The sequence below is a fragment of the Oncorhynchus masou genome, chromosome 2 (assembly GCF_036934945.1).
Source record: "Oncorhynchus masou masou isolate Uvic2021 chromosome 2, UVic_Omas_1.1, whole genome shotgun sequence".
Taxonomy (NCBI): Eukaryota; Metazoa; Chordata; class Actinopteri; order Salmoniformes; family Salmonidae; genus Oncorhynchus; species Oncorhynchus masou.
The window spans coordinates 26,279,874-26,299,149 of NC_088213.1; the positions used below are offsets into that span (position 1 = coordinate 26,279,874).

The 19,276-nt window shown below is 45.4% G+C and overlaps 1 protein-coding gene across 5 annotated transcripts in view; it reads left to right on the forward strand.

Annotated features, from left to right (window-relative positions):
• LOC135557651 (DENN domain-containing protein 5A-like) overlaps window positions 1–19,276 on the forward strand; it is a 48,645-nt gene that overhangs the window by 13,885 nt on the left and 15,484 nt on the right. For 3 of the 5 annotated variants that reach the window (XM_064991137.1, XM_064991162.1, XM_064991171.1), the window contains exons 2-15: window positions 3,363–3,431; window positions 4,349–4,458; window positions 4,614–5,313; window positions 8,208–8,395; window positions 10,279–10,593; window positions 12,139–12,354; window positions 14,126–14,360; window positions 14,525–14,614; window positions 15,316–15,466; window positions 15,596–15,689; window positions 16,782–16,913; window positions 17,175–17,327; window positions 17,444–17,531; window positions 17,610–17,694. In XM_064991137.1, coding sequence (XP_064847209.1) covers window positions 3,363–3,431; window positions 4,349–4,458; window positions 4,614–5,313; window positions 8,208–8,395; window positions 10,279–10,593; window positions 12,139–12,354; window positions 14,126–14,360; window positions 14,525–14,614; window positions 15,316–15,466; window positions 15,596–15,689; window positions 16,782–16,913; window positions 17,175–17,327; window positions 17,444–17,531; window positions 17,610–17,694 — 2,626 coding nt within the window. The remainder of the gene's footprint in view (window positions 1–3,362; window positions 3,432–4,348; window positions 4,459–4,613; window positions 5,314–8,207; window positions 8,396–10,278; window positions 10,594–12,138; window positions 12,355–14,125; window positions 14,361–14,524; window positions 14,615–15,315; window positions 15,467–15,595; window positions 15,690–16,781; window positions 16,914–17,174; window positions 17,328–17,443; window positions 17,532–17,609; window positions 17,695–19,276) is intronic. The other 2 variants (XM_064991144.1, XM_064991153.1) reach the window with 2 other exon arrangements.

Genomic DNA, 19,276 nt, shown 5'->3' on the forward strand with positions numbered 1-19,276 from the left:
GATATGGACTCTATTTGGCATATACGTTTCTCGGTCATGGGTGGCACACAATGGGATATGGGGGAGGGGAGTGGGTGGGGTATATGCAAATTAAACATTAACATATGAATAGACTTACTGATAGCATGATGAATGCCGTCTTCTTTGTGCTCTCTGTTTGTCTCCTGTCTGATTGTGTCAAGTATTGTTGACATACCACTCCATTGTTTGGCTAGTCTAATTGTTCACATTCCTGGCCTAGTTTCCACCCCAGGATTCTAGGCTATGGACGTGAAAGTAAACAGCAGATTAAGCAGTTAATTCTACAGCCACGATTTTCTTGCCCAGGTACCCCATCCCAGGGTAAACCAGCGCCCCAAGGACCCCCATCATATGTTTGCAAAAAAAAGTTACATCACGTCTTGCCTTATCATCAGTGAATGACAATTGTCCCCCACAATGAAATTGGGGAGTGGACTGTGGATCTGTGTCTGTCCATTTGTACGTTAGTCACACAATATCTCAGACAGCACTGGGACGATTTTGACTAAACTTGGGTGAATGATGCGTCTTGCCATAGAGATCCGGCATTTACAAAATTGCATTGATTGGTCAAAGGTGGGAGCTATAGTAATTAACTGAAGTGTTAGTGAGACGCGATATCTCTATTGGCCCAAGGGGGGGCACTGCATCATTCATCTGGGACAACTTGTTTACTGTTGTAAAAGGTAATCAACATTTTAAAATGAATAGATTTGGTAGATCGTTTTTCATTATTTTGAACTCCCCACATTACAATTAGAAGAGGAAGTGTAATATCTAATAGAAGTCGACCGATTATGATTTTTCAATGGCGATGCCGATTATTGGATGAACAAAAAAGCCGATACCGATTAATCAGCCGATTTTTAGAAATGTATTTATTTGTAATAATGACAATTACAACAATACTGAATTAAAACTTATTTTAACTTAATATAAAACATCAATGAAGTCAATTTAGCCTCATAAATAATGAAACATATTCAATTTGGTTTAAATAATGCAAAAACAAAGTGTTGGGAGAAGAAAGTAATATGTGCCATGTAAAATATGTGCCATGTAAAAAAGCTAACGTTTAAGTTCCTTTCTCAAAACATGAGAACATATAAAAGTTGGTGGTTCCTTTTAACATGAGACTTCAATATTCCAAGGTAAGAGGTTTTAGGTTGTAGTTAATATAGTATTTATAGGACTATTTCTCTCTATACCATTTGTATTTCATATACCTTTGACTATTGGATGTTCTTATAGGCACTATAGTATTGCCAGTGTAACAGTATAGCTTCCGTCCCCCTCCTCGCCCCTACCTGGGCTCGAACCAGGAACACATCGACAACAGCCACACTCGAAGCATCGTTACCCATTGCTCCACAAAAGCCGCGGCCCTTGCAGCGCAAGGGGAATAACTACTCCAAATCTAAAAGCGAGTGACGTTTGAAACAGTATTAGCGCACACCCAGCTAATTAGCTAGCCATTTCACATTGGTTACACCAGCCATTAGGCTGATAGGCTTGAAGTCATAAACAGCGCTGTGCTTGCGAAGAGCTGCTGACAAAATGTACGAAAGTGCTGTTTGAATGAATGATTACGGGCCTGCTGATGCTCAGTCAGACTGCTCTATCAAATCAGACTTAATTATAACATAATAACACACAGAAATACAAGCCTTTGGTCATTAATATGATTGAAACCTGAAACTATAATTTTCGAAACAAAACGTTTATTATTTCAGTGAAATACGGAACCGTTCAGTATTTTATCTAACGGGTGGCATCCCCAAATCTAAATATTCTTGTTACATTGCACAACCTTCAATGTATGTCATAATTACGTAACTTTCTGGCAACTTAGTTTGCAATGAGCCAGGCTGCCCAAACTGTTGCATATACCCTGACTCTGCGTGCAATGAATGCAAGAGAAATGACACAATTTCACCTGGTTAATATTGCCTGCTAACCTGGATTTCTTTTAGCTAAATATGCACGTTTAAAAATATATACTTCTGTGTATTGATTTTAAGAAAGGCAACTACCATGTGTAGTTATAACTAGTGATTATGACTGATTGATTGTTTTTTATAAGATAAGTTTAATGCTAGTTAGCAACTTACCTTGACTTCTACTGCATTCGCGTAACAGGCAGGCTCCTCGTGGAGTGCAATGAGAGGCAGGTGGTTAGACGGTTGGACTAGTTAACTGTAAGTTTGCAAGATTGGATCCCCCGAGCTGACAAGTTGAAAATCTGTCATTCTGCCCCTAAACAAAGCAGTTAACCCACCGTTCCAAGACCATCATTGAAAATAAGAATGTGTTCTTAACTGACTTGCCTAGTTAAATAAAGGTATATAAAAAATATTTTAAAAATCGACGCCCAAAAATACCGATTTCCGATTGTTATGAAAACTTGAAATCGGCCGTAATTAATCGGCCATTCCGATTAATCAGTCGACCTGTAGTCTAAAGAGTCTTATGATCTCCCACAGACTTAGAATACACATGATCTACCGACTCCTACCTCTGGCAATCAAGAACATGTTTGTTCATAGCTTTGACTAGAGAAAGACAAAGACAACAATATAGAATGGAGACGGTTTATTATTGATGTCTGGGCTGCCAGGCCTTTTTCAAGACAAGACTCCATGGGACAATGTACTGTTATGACCATATAGGGAAGAATGTGTGTCATTCATAACTTTGACTTACAGCCGAGCACATATTTTTTTATACTTTCAGGATAACATATTGTTTAACAATTACTTTCTTTGTTCAGTACCCTAGTTTCTTTTTTTATAGCCCTGTGTCTGCCACATTCCACTTGTTCTGAAACACTACAGTTAATGTGTGTTTTTTTTTGGATCGTCCACAATCCTCTCAGGTGTTTTTAAATTATCTCATTCTTCGTAAGTTACACTGTGTTGCTTTCTTCAGAACCAGCACAGGCCTGATCATATTCCCTCATGTATTATAACACACAGATACAGTTCTTCAAGTGTGTTCACTGTAATATCATAATCCACAGCATAGCACTGACAACAGGGATTAATCATGGGCTTTGGAGAGGAGAGGAGAGCACCGCATTGCTACAGCAACACACATTCTCTGAAAACACACCCAGCTGGTTTAGACAGAAACTTGACAGAAACCTGAACCTAACAGAAACCTCCTCCATACACACATGAAGAGGATGTGTTGTTCCCTCAGTGTTTCTCTCACCTATAGGAGAACACTGTCAGAACCCTTCTGTCCTGAGTAACTCCTGCTGTGTGTGCACATATTGAGAAATGATGCGGTATTCAGAGGTAGCCATGTGATTAATTACTGTTATTTTATCTGTTGTGTAGCTTTATGCCAGTATATAGAGGCTACTAAATTCAGAGATGGGGCCAGAGGATTGGCGAGTGCAGATGAAGGTAACCCCCACCAGCCCCCCTCCTCAGAATGACCTCACCTCCGCTTGCTCCTTTAACCTGACACGCCCTTGTTTCACAGCACTTTCCTTTTGTTGATTTGTAATGTTTCTGAGAACTCAGTTCTGTACAGGTGAGGGGAACTCTGCAAGCACTTTTCCGTATGTCCTTCCTCCCTCTTTCCACCCTTCCCGGTCCTCCCTCTGTCCTCCTCCTCCTCTCTCCTCATCCCCCTCCTCCTCTTCTACCTTTACCTCCTCTTTTGGAAGCTAGCTACTGAACAACAAGCCAATCTGTTTGACAATCACTGCGTCTCTACCTCTCACACACCCAGTTCTACCTACATGTACCAGAGCTGGTATTGCTTGGCCAATGTGTTCTCTCCCCTTCCACTCTGAATGATTTATCAATCATGTCTTGGTGTGTGCATCACTTCTGCTTTCATTGTGGATCTGAATCAATTTAATTTGTATTGGTTTGTTTAATTGATTGATTGTTTTGTGGGTTGCTTTGCCTGTATTGCCATAAAAGCTGTCACTTTACTGGTAATCCTATGTGTCAAAGTTTGTTTTCTTACAAGCAACAATTATTGTCTTTTTCTGAATAGATTTATACAAACAAAACAATTATTATTATCTGACTATTTGACCTCTTTGGCAGCGGTTACTTTCCTTCACTGACCCAGTACAGGATGCTGTTGACAGCTTTACATGATGCAATACAGCCTTTCTCTCCAGACCACTGTGCTCACTTCCTATTTCCTGTGAGGAGAGTTGTCTTGTGCCTCAAATCTGCTTCTGATTGGGCCTCTGCATCCTTTTGCGCTTCTGTTGCACTTTGGGCCCGGAGTCCTGAATTTTTTGCTCTCTCTTTTTCCTTCTGTCTTTTTCTATGTCCCTCTATTTCTCCCTCTCTTTCAGGTGAGAATTTTGAGCAGAGTCCACTGCGGAGAACCTTTAAATCTAAAGTTCTAGCGCACTACCCAGAGAATGTGGAGTGGAGTCCCTTTGACCAGGATGCCGTTGGCATGGTAAGGGAACTGCAAAATGTGTAACTAACACAAAGTGTATTTTATTTGAAGCTATACCCATTTCTGTTGTCAGGGTTTACATCTGTATATCATTATGGATTAGAACCTGTATAATTTTACTGATGACTAACCTGATCTATTACCTCATCTCTCAGCTGTGTATGCCAAAGGGTCTGGCCTTCCGCACGCAGGCGGACACACGTGAGCCTCAGTTCCACTCCTTCATCATCACGCGGGAGGACGGCTCGCGGACGTACGGCTTTGCCCTCACTTTCTACGAAGAGGTGACCAGCAAGCAGATCTGCAGCGCCATGCAGACCCTGTACCACATGCACAATGCCGAACAATACGACATCCTGCACACCCCCACTACCCCACGGTGCCCTGAGGACCAGCGCCACCTCCATCCCCACCCTCTCAACCCCCACCCCCAACACACGCTCCTCCCCACGCCTTCCATCTCCCGGCTGCAGCGCTTCAACTCCTACGACATCAGCCGCGACACGCTCTATGTGTCCAAGTGCATCTGCCTCATCGCGCCCATGGCCTTCCCCCAGGCCTGCAGGAAGGTGCTCCAGCAGCTCCACCAGGCCGTCTCCTCCCCCCAGCCCCCACCCCTCCCCTTGGAGAGCTACGTCTACAACATCCTGTACGAGGTGCCCCTGCCTCCCGCTGGGCGCTCCCTGAAGTTCTCGGGGGTGTATGGGCCAGTGGTGTGCCAGAGGCCCAGCACGGCAGAGCTGCCTCTCTTTGACTTCCCTATCAGCCAGGTGTTTGAGCTGCTGGGGGTGGAGAACATCCTCCAGCTGTTTACCTGTGCCCTGTTGGAGATCCAGATCCTGCTCTACTCACAGCGTAAGTCCTTACTTAGGATCTTTCTCTCTGATCTGCTGAGCTTTCTGTGGTTTTCTGTCTATTGTCCCCATCGCTTTTAGAAAGGATTGGGATTTGTTATTTCAACAGAAATACTGACATTTTAGAAGAAATCAGAAATAACAGTTGTGGTTAGGATCTTCGGTATGTTCATTGGAACTGTTATCCAGGCAGATTAAATAAACTATCCTGCAATTCCATTAAAGGCCTTGTGCAGTCAAAAACTCAATTGTCCAGTGTTTTATATATATTTCCACACTATGAGGTTGTAATAATACTGTGACATAGTGAAAATGATAATGGTCCTAGCAAAATTATTGCTTGAGACATTACCCTTTGCTAAGAAGCTATTTTTGTATATATATTGTTGACCATTTTAATTGAAAACAATTACAGTAAGGTACTTCATTGTTACCCAGAAGTTATTTGATATTGAGATAAAAATGGCTGTATTGGACCTTTAAGGAAAGCTGTGTTCTTCCCAGCTTGTGTAAATGTTAGTTTCTCCTCATGGGCTCTCAGCTCAGGCTTAGCTTGTGTGTGTGCTGGTGTGAGTTGCTGGGGTAAACAAGCTGTTTTGCAGCAGCAGTGTGTGTGCTGTGATCAGGCCTTTGTTTCCCCCTGCTCATGTTCAACCCCAGGCCCACACTGCGAGAGATCGACAGTGAATAGGGACACATTCAAGAGGACTTTTTTGGGAGGAATGAGAGATATTTAGATATGACACATGTCATTTGGCACATAGAAAAATTTGATCTACAGAATTGAGAGAAACAGGTCTTCCACTATGTGTGAAAAGAAACAGCATTATACATAATAAATCAGCTCCAATCAGGAATTGTTTTGTTCAGGGACCAATGTTGGAGGTTTTGAAAAGCAAATGAGCTTTTTATACAGAATGGCGTATTCCTCCTCCGTGGAAGCACACTGGGATTGACTTTGATCAGAGTCAGTGGAGTGCAGCAGGAAGATTGTTTCAGGATTGGGGAGCTGGCGTGTTGATAGGATCCATTACGGAGACAGGGAAAAGGCAAATTGTTTATAAAACGCCAGAGGCGAGAGGAGCAATGCTGTGGCGTTGCTAGGCAACCCTTGCAGGAGGATAAGGAGGAGGACGCAGTCAGTGATGCAGGATAAAGATGATTGGTTGGAGATGACATCATCCCTTTTTTTCTCCAGAAGGCTCATTGCAGGATGTGTGCTGAGGAGTGTTTTCTGGAGTGTGAACCTGTGAGCTTTCCACTGAGCAGGGACAGGGTGTCTTTTAGTTAAAGCTGCATAGGCTAAGGCAAGTGATGCCCCATACTAAAAATTAGCTGACTGGAGAGAGTCTGTTCTAAGAATAATAGAGGCATAATTCATAACTCAGACACATAGGCCCTGGCCTGACCAGTGTCTTTCCCACATACAGTACATGAATCCTCCTCGAAACGAGCATCTGCTGCTGTTTTTCCCATCTCTTCAAGTAGATCAATGGAAGCTTGCCATTTCCCCTACCTGGCCTGCATGTTAGTAGTCTGTATATAGAGCTCTCATTCTGTTAGCAAACCACTCAAATAGGCTCCGATGACCTTATTCGTCTTGGAAAGGCCTTGTGGGAAGCAGCGCAACAGAGGGGAGGACAAGTGGAGGACTACGCCAACACTGAAGCTCATTAGATTTCCCCCAGTTGAATATCTGATGAATGACCCTATTAAAGAGTGTGTTTTCTCTTCGACCAGATTAGCTGTTGGCAAGGCCTGTGTGTGTATGATACTGTGGTGTTGTTTTTGTGTGTGTGCATGCATTTGTGTGTTTGTGTGTGTGTGTACTTTCATGTGTTTGTTTGTGCACACGTCCTTGCATTTGCATGCATGCATGCGTGTGTGTATGTGTGGCTGTCTGTTTGTGGTTTTTCTCAGGAAGGTGGTATCATGCTCTGAAAAGGCCTGTTGTTCACCAGGCAAGGTCAGAGCACTAGCAGACAGGCTAGATTAGTATTCCTGTCTCTGAGTCCCTGGCCCAGGTCCTGGGAGAGGTGGCCCAATGAGGGGGAGACCCGGCCTGGGAGAGTGCCTGTTCCGGGGAGAGAGGGTCTGTTTTGGGCAGAGGGGAGAGGGCCTGTTCTGGGGGGAGAGGGGAGAGGGCCTGTTCTGGGGGGAGAGGGGAGAGAGCCGTTCTGGGTGTAGAGAGAAGAGGGCCTGTTCTGGAGGGAGAGTGGAGAGGGCCTGTTCTGGGGGGAGAGAGGAGAAGGGAGAGAGCCTGTTCTGGGGAGAGAGGGTCTGTTTTGGGCAGAGGGGAGAGGGCCTGTTCTGGGGGGAGAGGGGAGAGAGCCGTTCTGGGGGTAGAGAGAAGAGGGCCTGTTCTGGGGGGAGAGGGGAGAGAGCCGTTCTGGGGGTAGAGAGAAGAGGGCCTGTTCTGGAGGGAGAGGGTCTGTTTTGGGCAGAGGGGAGAGGGCCTGTTCTGGGGGGAGAGGGGAGAGGGCCTGTTCTGGGGGTAGAGGGGAGAGGGCCTGTTCTGGGGGGAGAGAGGAGAAGGGAGAGAGCCTGTTCTGGGGAGAGGGAAGAGGGCCTTTCCTGGCGAGAGAGGAGAGGGGCGAGGGCCCTTTCTGGGGGGAGAACAGAAGGCCAAATGAAGAACTAGTAGTTATTTTGGCAGTAGAACAGCAAAGACAGAGCTGCTACTGAATATAGACTTGTTGTGACTGATAGAGAAGGAAGGTAGATAAACAGGACTGGATGGAAGTTTACATGGATGCCAAACACTTGACTTGGAGTGGACTGTTTAACCCTGTACATCACAAAACATTGCATACTGTAAGTGTCAAAACATTCAGCCTTTGTGACCATATAAAACCAGTCAGTTTGTGACTCTCTCCTCTGTTGTTTGTGTGACAGACTACCAGAGGCTGATGACTGTGGCCGAGAGCATCACAGCCTTAATGTTCCCTTTCCAGTGGCAGCATGTCTATGTGCCCATCCTGCCCGCCTCACTGCTGCACTTCCTGGATGCCCCAGTGCCCTACCTGATGGGCCTGCACTCCAACGGAGAGGGTGACCGCACCAAACTAGAGCTGCCTCAGGAGGTAACCTATGCACCTATGCACGCATGTTTGCACACACATACGCACACCTACTCATATACACACACATGCCACACACAAATCGAAATAGATTTTTGAGATTTGTGCATGGAATTGTTTCTCAAGGGTTGTTTACCTTGTTCATTTCTCTCATTTCTCTCCTCTCCCATCCTCCCTATTCCTTCTCTCCAAAAGGCTTTTTTAATTGGAAACATTCAGCTCTAGCTGAAACCATTTAGTTGGATTCCCTCAGCCCAGCCCTCTTTAAATGCAGCCTGTCAGAGCAATAACAAGTCATTTCTAATCAAATTGCAATGCGTGAATGGTGTTTGTGCTGAGAATACTAACAACGACTTCCCTCTGGACACTCCTGCCAACCCCATCTCCATCTGCTGTCTGATACACCCAACAACGTGACGGCATGAAATTGGCTAATCTGTAGAGAGAATCACAAGGCCTTACAACACAGATTACAAACCATCCCTCGATCTCCAGGCTTGTTTTTGTCCTTCGTTTTGATTAACAGTCGTTTTTCCACCAGATTTAGACAAAGGAGGTGAATTTATTATCAATTTACTTAAATTATTGATTAATTACTTATATAACCCATTGATAAATGCTAAATGGTTGTCGTTAAACACTATTCATGCTTAATGATTGAGGAAGGGTGCTGTGTGTGCAACCAGCGTTTACACATCTGGAGGAAGGGTGCTGTGTGTGCAACCAGCTTTTACACATCTGGAGGAAGGGTGCTGTGTGTGCAACCAGCTTTTACACATCTGGAGGAAGGGTGCTGTGTGTGCAACCAGCTTTTACACATCTGGAGGAAGGGTGCTGTGTGTGCAACCAGCTTTTACACATCTGGAGGAAGGGTGCTGTGTGTGCAACCAGCTTTTACACATCTGGAGGAAGGGTGCTGTGTGTGCAACCAGCTTTTACACATCTGGAGGAAGGGTGCTGTGTGTGCAACCAGCTTTTACACATCTGGAGGAAGGGTGCTGTGTGTGCAACCAGCTTTTACACATCTGGAGGAAGGGTGCTGTGTGTGCAACAAGCTTTTACACATCTGGAGGAAGGGTGCAACCAGCTTTTACACATCTGGAGGAAGGGTGCTGTGTGTGCAACCAGCTTTTACACATCTGGAGGAAGGGTGCTGTGTGCAACCAGCTTTTACACATCTGGAGGAAGGGTGCTGTGTGTGCAACCAGCTTTTACACATCTGGAGGAAGGGTGCTGTGTGTGCAACCAGCTTTTACACATCTGGAGGAAGGGTGCTGTGTGTGCAACCAGCTTTTACACATCTGGAGGAAGGGTGCTGTGTGTGCAACCAGCTTTTACACATCTGGAGGAAGGGTGCTGTGTGTGCAACAAGCTTTTACACATCTGGAGGAAGGGTGCTGTGTGTGCAACCAGCTTTTACACATCTGGAGGAAGGGTGCTGTGTGTGCAACAAGCTTTTACACATGTGGAGCCGGTCCAATGGAAAGAGTTATGATGAATAAAAAGCCTGAGAATTTGTGAATTGATGACCTAAGTCAATCTCAATATTGCCTTATTCATCCATTTCTATATTTAAATCCTAATACTCTTCAGATGAAAGGCAGCAGATCAACAACGGGGGGCTTTTTCAAAAGAGTAGTTTGTCCCATTCAGAATATCTGTTGATATTATATTACTGTCTTCAGTTAATCTCTTGAAGTCAACCACATCTTTTCTCCTTATGCCTCAATTGGTACTGCTCTGCGTTAAGCCACCTAGTGGAGCAAAGTGGGAATGGTTCTGCTATAACAAGAACATAACTATCACTCAGTTTGCTTTTCTCTGGTGTTCTCTGTTTCACCGACATGTTTGCAATGACAGCTAAACAAGACCACCTGTCATTCCAGGCCAACTTGTGTTTCGTGGACATCGACAACCACTTCATTGAGCTGCCAGAGGACCTCCCTCTGTTCCCCAACAAGCTAGAGTTCATCCAGGAGATCTCCAAGGTGCTGTTGGCCTTCGGTGTGTCTCCGGAGGGGAACCCGCTCCACTGCCAGGGCCAGGCCAAACACTGGGGCTTCCGCTCCACTGACATGGTCACGGACAGACGCAACGGCAACCTGGCCAGCTCCCCCCTCAACTCCTACCTGCTGAGGGAGAACGAGACCATCGCTAGACTGCAGGCCCTGGTCAAGAGGACTGGGGTCAGCCTGGAGAAGGTGAGAGCAGGGCCATAGTCATCCATTTGACAGGAACATATTATTCTAGATAGTCTGCATATACACTGAGTGTACAAAACATTAAGAACACCTGCTCTTTCCATGACATAGACTGACCATGTGAATCCAGGTAAAAGCTATGATCCCTTATTGATGTCACTTGTTAAATCCACTTCAATCAGTGTAGATGAAGGGGAGGAGATGGTTAAAGTAGCAACATTGGTCCACCACCCAAAGGACATCCAGCCAAATCGACACAACTGTGGGAAGCATTGGAGTCAACATGGGTCAGCATCCCTGTGGAACACTTTGGACACCTTGTAGAGTCAACTCAATAATAGGAAGGTGTTCCTAGTGTTTGGTATATTCAGTGTAGATTCATGCAGATTAATACTGCATGTCTGTCACAGTCTTTTGAAAATGACTAAGGGGTTTGTAGAGGAAAGATACTGTGGTGGGAAAGGCAGTCTATGAGCTGCCCATGTAAGCTGCTGCCGGCTAGCTCCGAGTGTGCTGTGCTCAGCCCTGGTGACGGAGGAAGTCTGTTACATTGCCATCAACAGAAAATTGGCGCCCATACAGAACCTAATTGCCATCTGGTTTGAACACGACACAGAGGGCCGTTGGTAATAGATGGTAATGTTTCAGCAGAATCACATTACAGACCAGTGAATGAATGAATTAGCTTTTAACTCCCGAGGGGAGGTCTCTCCAACTCTCCATATCTGTCGGAGCCCAGAGTAAGCAGCTTATGGACTAGTAGGGGCTCATCATTAGCTTTCTCTGGAGAGATTGCCTGCCCTGGTAGTCTGCTTTTAGCTCCTCAATTCGTGGGTAAGGCTTCAAGTAGGGTCATTGTGGCCATGTCTCACATTAAGGTAACCACCTGATTTAGGATCAGTGGTGTAGAGCAATGAATTAGAGGAGGGCTCAGTGGGTCATATCCCTGCCATCTGATCTGAGCTTCGTAGCCATTACACATCTTCAAGTCTATGCGGACATGTATAGGTGACTCACTCATTGTGTCCTTTTGTCCTGCTCTTGCATGTTGAGATCTGCAACTGTATAACACTTTTATTGTAACAGAGGAATGTGTGTTTTCAGTTTTTTTATCAATAAATGAAAACATCTCAGACGTTTTCCCCCATGCCCCTATCAGTGCTCCAGCAGCCTGTGCTAACATGGAGATAAGAAACCCATACCCTCTATGGCAGGAGTAGGCAACTCGATTCAGCCGCGGGCTGATTTTTATCACAGCGGATGGTCGGGAGGCCGGAACATAATTCTAATAATGCAAATTGACCACAACTAAGCCCAAACATTGATTGGATTTGATAATAACAATAATTTCATACCTTGATTACACAATCACATATTTCTATATTTTTTATTTGTGGGAATATTGGTGACCCCTGTTGTCCACCCCTGCTCTATGGCTTTCTTAACTTCTGTCATCAAACCCCTCTTTTTCTTCTTCTTTTTCACTCTCTCTATTTTTCTATGCTGTGTTTTCCTGAGCCACTGTGTTTCCTCCCCCTCTTCCAGTTGGATGTGAGGGAGGATGCCAGCAGCAACAAGGACCTGAAGGTGCAGTGTGATGAGGAGGAGCTGAAGATGCACCAGCTCAACATCCAGGTGCGAGAGGTCTTCGCCAACCGCTTCACCCAGATGTTCGCCGACTACGAGGTGTTTGTCATCCAGCCCAGCCAGGACAAGGAGTCCTGGTTCAGCAACAGGGACCAGATGCAGAACTTTGACAAGGTGAGATCAGAGACTAGATTCCCTATATAGTCCACTACTTTTGAGGCCTTAGCGCTATGGTCAAAAGTAGTGCACTATATAGTCTGCTATCAAGCAGACCACCATAATCCCTGTGCACAAGAACACAAAGGCAACCTGCCTAAATGACTACAGACCCGTAGCACTCACGTCCGTAGCCATGAAGTGATTTGAAAGGCTAGTAATGGCTCACATCATTATCCCAGAAACCCTAGACCCACTCCAATTTGCATACTGCCCAAACAGATCCACAGATGATGCAATCTCTATTGCACTCCACACTGCCCTTTCCCACCTGGACAAAAGGAACACCTATGTGAGAATGTTATTAATTGACTACAGCTCAGCCTTCAACACCATAGTACCCTCAAAGCTCATCACTAAGTTAAGGAACCTTCGACTAAAAACCTCCCTCTGCAACTGGATCCTGGACCTCCTGACGGGCCGCCCCCAGGTGGTGAGGGTAGGTAGCAACACATCTGCCACACTGATCCTCAACACTGGAGCTCCCCAGGGGTGCGTGCTCAGTCCCCTCCTGTACTCCCTGTTCGCCCACAACTGCATGGCCAGGCACGACTCCAACACCATTAAGTTTGCAGACGACACAACAGTGGTAGGCCTGATCACCGACAATGACGAGACAGCCAATAGGGAGGAGGTCAGAGACCTGGCCGGGTGGTGCCAGAATAACAACCTATCCCTCAACGTAACCAAGACTAAGGAGATGATTGTGGACTACAGAAAAAGGAGCACCAAGCACGCCCCCATTCTCATCGACGGGGCTGTAGTGGAGCAGATTGAGAGCTTCAAGTTCCTTGGTGTCCACATCAACAACAAACTAGAATGGTCCAAACACACCAAGACAGTCGTGAAGAGGGCACGACAAAGCCTATTCCCCCTCAGGAGACTAAAAGGATTTGGCATGGGACCCTCAAAAGGTTCTACAGCTGCAACTTCGAGAGCATCCTGACCAGTTGCATCACTGCCTGGTACGGCAATTCCTCGACCTCCGACTGCAAGGCACTTCAGAGGGTAGTGCGTACGGCCCAGTACATCACTAGGGCAAAGCTGCCTGCCATCCAGGACCTCTACACCAGGCGGTGTCAGAAGAAGGCCTTAAAAATTGTCAAAGACCCCAGCCACCCCAGTCATAGACGGTTCTCTCTACTATGAATGGCAAATGATACCGGAGTGCCAAGTCTAGGACAAAAAGGCTTCTCAACAGTTTTACCCCCAAGCCATAAGACTCCTGAACAGGTAACCAAATGGTTACCCGGACTATTTGCATTGTGTGCCACCCCCCCAACCCCTCATTTACGCTGCTGCTACTCTCTGTTCATCATATATGCATAGTCACTTTAGCCATACCTACATGTACATACTGCCCCAATAAGCCTGACTAACCGGTGTCTGTATATAGCCTTGCTACTGTTATTTTCAAATGTCTTTTTACTGTTGTTTTATTTCTTTACTTACCTACACACACATGCACACACACACATTTTTTTCGCGCTATTGGTTAGAGCCTGTAAGTAAGCATTTCACTGTAAAGTTGTTGTATTCGGCGCACATGACAAATAACCTTTGATTTGTTTTGATTTAGGGAATAGGGTGCCATTTGGGATGCAGTCCCACTCCAGACTCTGAAACATTAATTTGAGTGGAAGTCTTCAATGCGCTTTAAAGCTTTTCATATTAATTGGCCCCTGGGTGTCCTCACTTCATTTTGTGATGTGATTCTTGTCGATTCCAGGCCTCCTTCCTCTCTGACCAGCCTGAGCCCTACCTGCCCTTCCTGTCCCGTTTCCTGGAGACTCAGATGTTCGCCTCCTTCATCGATAGTAAGATCCTTTGCCATGATGATGAGGACAAGGAACACACGTTGAGGGTGTTTGACTCCCGCGTGGACAGAATCCGCATGCTGAACGTGCGTACGCCCACCCTGCGCACCTCCATGTACCAGACCTGCACCAATATCCACGAGGCGGGTAAGAAAAGAGGAAACCCATTTTCACACCTGTACTAATAAGGGATCTTTGTCTCAGATGGACAAGATACTTGTATGTTTTCAAGACATAAATGTCTCAAATCCTTCCACACTGATTTATTTGAACCTTTCTTTGCTAACAGACGTAACTGTTCTCGTTTTCAGACAAACTCCTTCAAAAGCGATATGAGAAAATTGATTTTGTCTCCCCTGAACCTCACTCCATTGGGTTAGAGATCTACGAGGCTCACCTTAGTAATAATCCATCCTTATTTCACCTTGGTGGCGGGATATTGTTTGTGCTTGCAATGCATTGTGGGAACAATATGATGACAGGGTCTTTCTTCTACTCTGTCTTTGGGAACAGTCAGTAGCACCTGGAATAATTAATGTAAAAATTAATTTAGCTGTTGAATTCTTTCCTCACACTACAAATTCTTCTCTGTAATTGTATGATTCATTGCATGCATACCAGTTATGTACTAACCTAATACATTACACTGTTATCTACACCGTTGTAATAGTCTTAACTATGTAGCCTGCTGTCATTGGTGCTGATGATGTTGGGTCAGGTTAGGGATGCAGAATTCCAATAACTTTACAAAAATTCCAAGTTTTTCCAGAAATCCAGGTTGGAAGATTCCCTGAAACAGAACAGAATAAGCAGGAAATCATGAATCCTCCAACCAGGATTTCTGGAAAACCTGACAATTTTGATAAGCTTAAAGGAATTTTGCAACCCTAGGTCAGGTGATGATAACTCGCAGCATGGAGGTGAGGAGTCAGAGATGAGATGTGGAGTGGTGAATCTATGTGACTCCTCAGTGCTATGACTCATAGGCACTCACAGAGGGGCTTAACAATGACATAAGACTGTTAAATCCTCCATGACGGTTGGTGCTAATGGATCTGCTGTGACAGTACCTCATCCTCCTCCCCTCTCTGTGTCACCCCAGAGAAGGCCATAGAGATGCGGGTGGTTAAGATCGACCACACGGCCCTGCATCCCCACCTGCTGGATATGAAGATTGGCCAGGGTCGCTATGAACACGGCTTCTTCCCCCGGCTGCAGTCTGACGTGCTCTCCACAGGACCCGTCAGCAACAAGTGAGTATCACACCTCCGCAAGAGAGACTGATTTACATACTTTGATTGATAATACTGACAAAATATGTTTGTTCTTTGCTATTTGGCTTTTGTGTCTTTCTAAGTGAAGTTGTTTTGTTTGTATGTTAGATGGGCGAAGAGGAGTGCTCCAGCACAGTGGAGGAGGAAGGACAGACAGAAACAACATGCTGAACACCTTTACCTGGACAACGACCAGAGAGAGGTGAGAGGACATCAAGCAGCCCTAGAAAAACAGGATTAACATTCCCACACCATATTCACATGGATTCTGTCTTATCTGTTTTTGTGTTATCGTTCATTTCTTGTCGATTTCTTCCTCACTCTTCTTCATGGCTTGCGTTGTTCACTTCTAAATATCTAATGTCTGGAACGATTGAATTAAAGTCTTGTTTGTCCATTTTCTCTTTTACTCTCTATACCTCAATTATTTTCTCTTGACCTAACCTCTCTTTCTGTTTCTATCACTCTGACACCTACTGTCTCCCTTACTTCTACCTACTCTATTTCTCTCACACACTCTCTCTTTGGTGTCTCTCTCTCTCCCTCTCTCTCCGTCTCACACACACTCACGCTCCCAGCATGTGGAGTGTCTGTTCCCGGAGCTGCAGCTCCTGCTGTTTCTAGACTACTACTGGCTCTCGCAGTCCTTCAGGCCCTGTCTAAAGTCTGTGACTGTGGTATGTTGTATGTGTTGGCAGTGGGTGGGGCCTGAGCCTCACACCATGTCCACATGGCCCCTCCCCCCATGTGGTCCTCACTCCCTCCTCCTCCTCCGAGCATCACAGCTTTACCTGATACTCCCGATCACTTTCCAGGGTTTCTTCTCAGGTTTAGGGTTTCACTTTAGGGTGCACTTAACTGCACATTAAGAAAGCAATATTTAGATTGATTTGACAGCATCCCAGAAAACCCATGGCGCTGACACGCCTCCCAGGATGGATGTTACGGTCAGAAAGGTAAAAGAGAGAAACACATCGTCCATCATGAAATGACCTCAGTACAGGCAGCTCAGCTTATTATACAACTGACTTCCTCCCTCTCACTCCTCTGGAATGATCAATCCCTCACTGTAGTAGTTACCAGAAATCTATCCACAGTATGCACTGTATACGTTCTGTGGTTGGTTGCCGAGTGGTGTGACCCTCTGTGTTTATGTGATGATGAACATTGAGCCAGATTGATTACTCTCCCTTGGTGTATAGCCTACTCTTCGGCCACTCCATGTGTGTCCTCTCTGACCCTGTCCTTCCATGACCCTGTCCTGTCTGACCCTGTCCTCTCTGTCTCATTACAGAAATACATCCAGGAGGCCAGGAACCTGGGCACTACCATCCGGCAGCCCAAGCTGTCCAACCTCTCCCCCTCCGTCATCGCTCAGACCAACTGGAAGTTTGTGGAGGGTCTGCTGAAGGAGTGCAGGAATAAGGTACGGTAACTACCAGTCTTCCTATATTATGATTGCAATAACCATTGCAGTAGACTATTGCAGTAGACAATCCCATGGATATTGAGATACGACACCTTCAGTGAGTCTCCATTAGTTTCAATGTCACTCAGAAGTATTCTGATGTCAATGACCGTTGCAGTAGACTATTACTTGGATATTGAGATCCGGCACCTGTAGTGTCAACCATCTGGCCTCCAGAGATGGTAATCTCCCTGTACGGTGATGTGTGTGTCCCTCCAGACCAAGCGCATGCTGGTTGAGAAGATGGGCAGGGAGGCGGTAGAGCTGGGTCATGGGGAGGTCAGCATTACAGGCGTGGAGGAGAACACACTTATCGCCTCCCTCTGTGACCTGCTGGAGAGGATCTGGAGCCACGGGCTGCAGGTCAAACAGGTCAGCACACACACACAAGTATTATTTAAAAACAGTTTATATACACACTAACACACATGTATGCATTCAGGTGCATTCAATGCGTATTCATTCATTCCCGCATCTCCATCTGCCAGGGTAAATCTGCCTTGTGGTCCCACCTGCTCCATTATCAGGAGAGCAAAGAGAAGACGGATGCAGCACCGGCCGGTTTGGGTCCCCCAGGTAAGCCACTCGTTGAAATGTGATAAATGGACGGTGATGTAAAGCCATAGCCACATCCCTCTCTCCTCCCCACATCAGGACTCATCCACAACACAGAGAGACGCAAGTCTGACGCTGGCGCTGTCTTGCCCCCTCTCAAGGTATCCCTGATCAGGGACATGAGGTAAGTCTCCTCATCCATTCACCAGGTCTACCACAGTATCAGTGTCTCCAGATGCTCTGCCTACCGTATATACACTATTTGCCAAGTATCCTCGTGAATATAAATTTCAAGTCATATGGTCTTGAAATTATGGATGGTTGTAAAGGGGAATGTTGCAAATGATATTATACTATTCTGCCTGTGTTGATTGTCCCTTCTGTAGCGGCAGAAGTGGTTCAAATATATGCCTTCGTACCTCTACGTAGTTTTAAAATAACAATTTTGAATCAAGGTGAGATTGGTCATTCCTCAGAATGCAATGATTTCAAAGTGTTTTCACTGCCATCTTGTGGCCCACTGACAAAAACACTTTCAGTCTAAACAGAATATTATCAATGATTCAGGACCATATGTAGTGGAAAATACTGACATCAGCCTCATAGCCATGCATCTCAAGCTTTGCAGCAGGCATAAACACTTGATTACCAGCTATGATTCTTTTAATTCTTTTAATATATATATATAAATATATATACATATACATATACATATATATATACATACATACATACATACATACATACATACATACATACATACATACATACATACATACATACATACATACATACATACATACATACATACATACATACATACATACATACATACACATACATACACACACACACACACTGTACAGCATATACAGTCGAGGCCAAAAGTTTTGAGAATGACACAAATATTAATTTTCACAAAGTCTGCTGCCTCAGTCTGTATGATGGCAATTTGCATATACTCCAGAATGTTAGGAAGAGTGATCAGATGAATTGCAATTAATTGCAAAGTCCCTCTTTGCCATGCAAATGAACTGAATCGCAAAAACATGTCCACTGCATTTCAGCCCTGCCACAAAAGGACCAGCTGACATCATGTCAGTGATTCTCTCGTTAACACAGGTGTGAGTGCTGACGATGACAAGGCTGGAGATCACTCTGTCATGCTGATTGAGTTCGAATAACAGACTGGAAGCTTCAAAAGGAGGGTGGTGCTTTTTAATCATTGTTCTTCCTCTGTCAACCATGGTTACCTGCAAGGAAACACGTGCCGTCATCATTGCTTTGCACGAAAAGGGCTTCACAGGCAAGGATATTGCTGCCAGTAAGATTGCACCTAAAACAACCATTTATCGGATCATCAAGAACTTCAAGGAGAGCGGTTCAATTGCTGTGAAGAAGGCTTCAGGGCGCCCAAGAAAGTCCAGCAAGCGCCAGGACCATCTCCTAAAGTTGATTCTGCTGCGGGATTGGGTCACCACCAGTACAGAGCTTGCTCAGGAATGGCAGCAGGCAGGTGTGAGTGCATCTGCACGCACAGTGAAGCAAAGACTTTTGGAGGATGGCCTGGTGTCAAGAAGGGCAGCAAAGATGCCACTTCTCTCCAGGAAAAACATCAAAGACAGACTGATATTCTGCTAAATGTACAGGGATTGGACTGCTGAGGACTGGGGTAGAGTAATTTTCTCTGATGAATCCGCTTTCCGATTGTTTGGGGCATCCGGAAAAAAGCTTGTCCAGAGAAGACAAGGTGAGCTCTACCATCA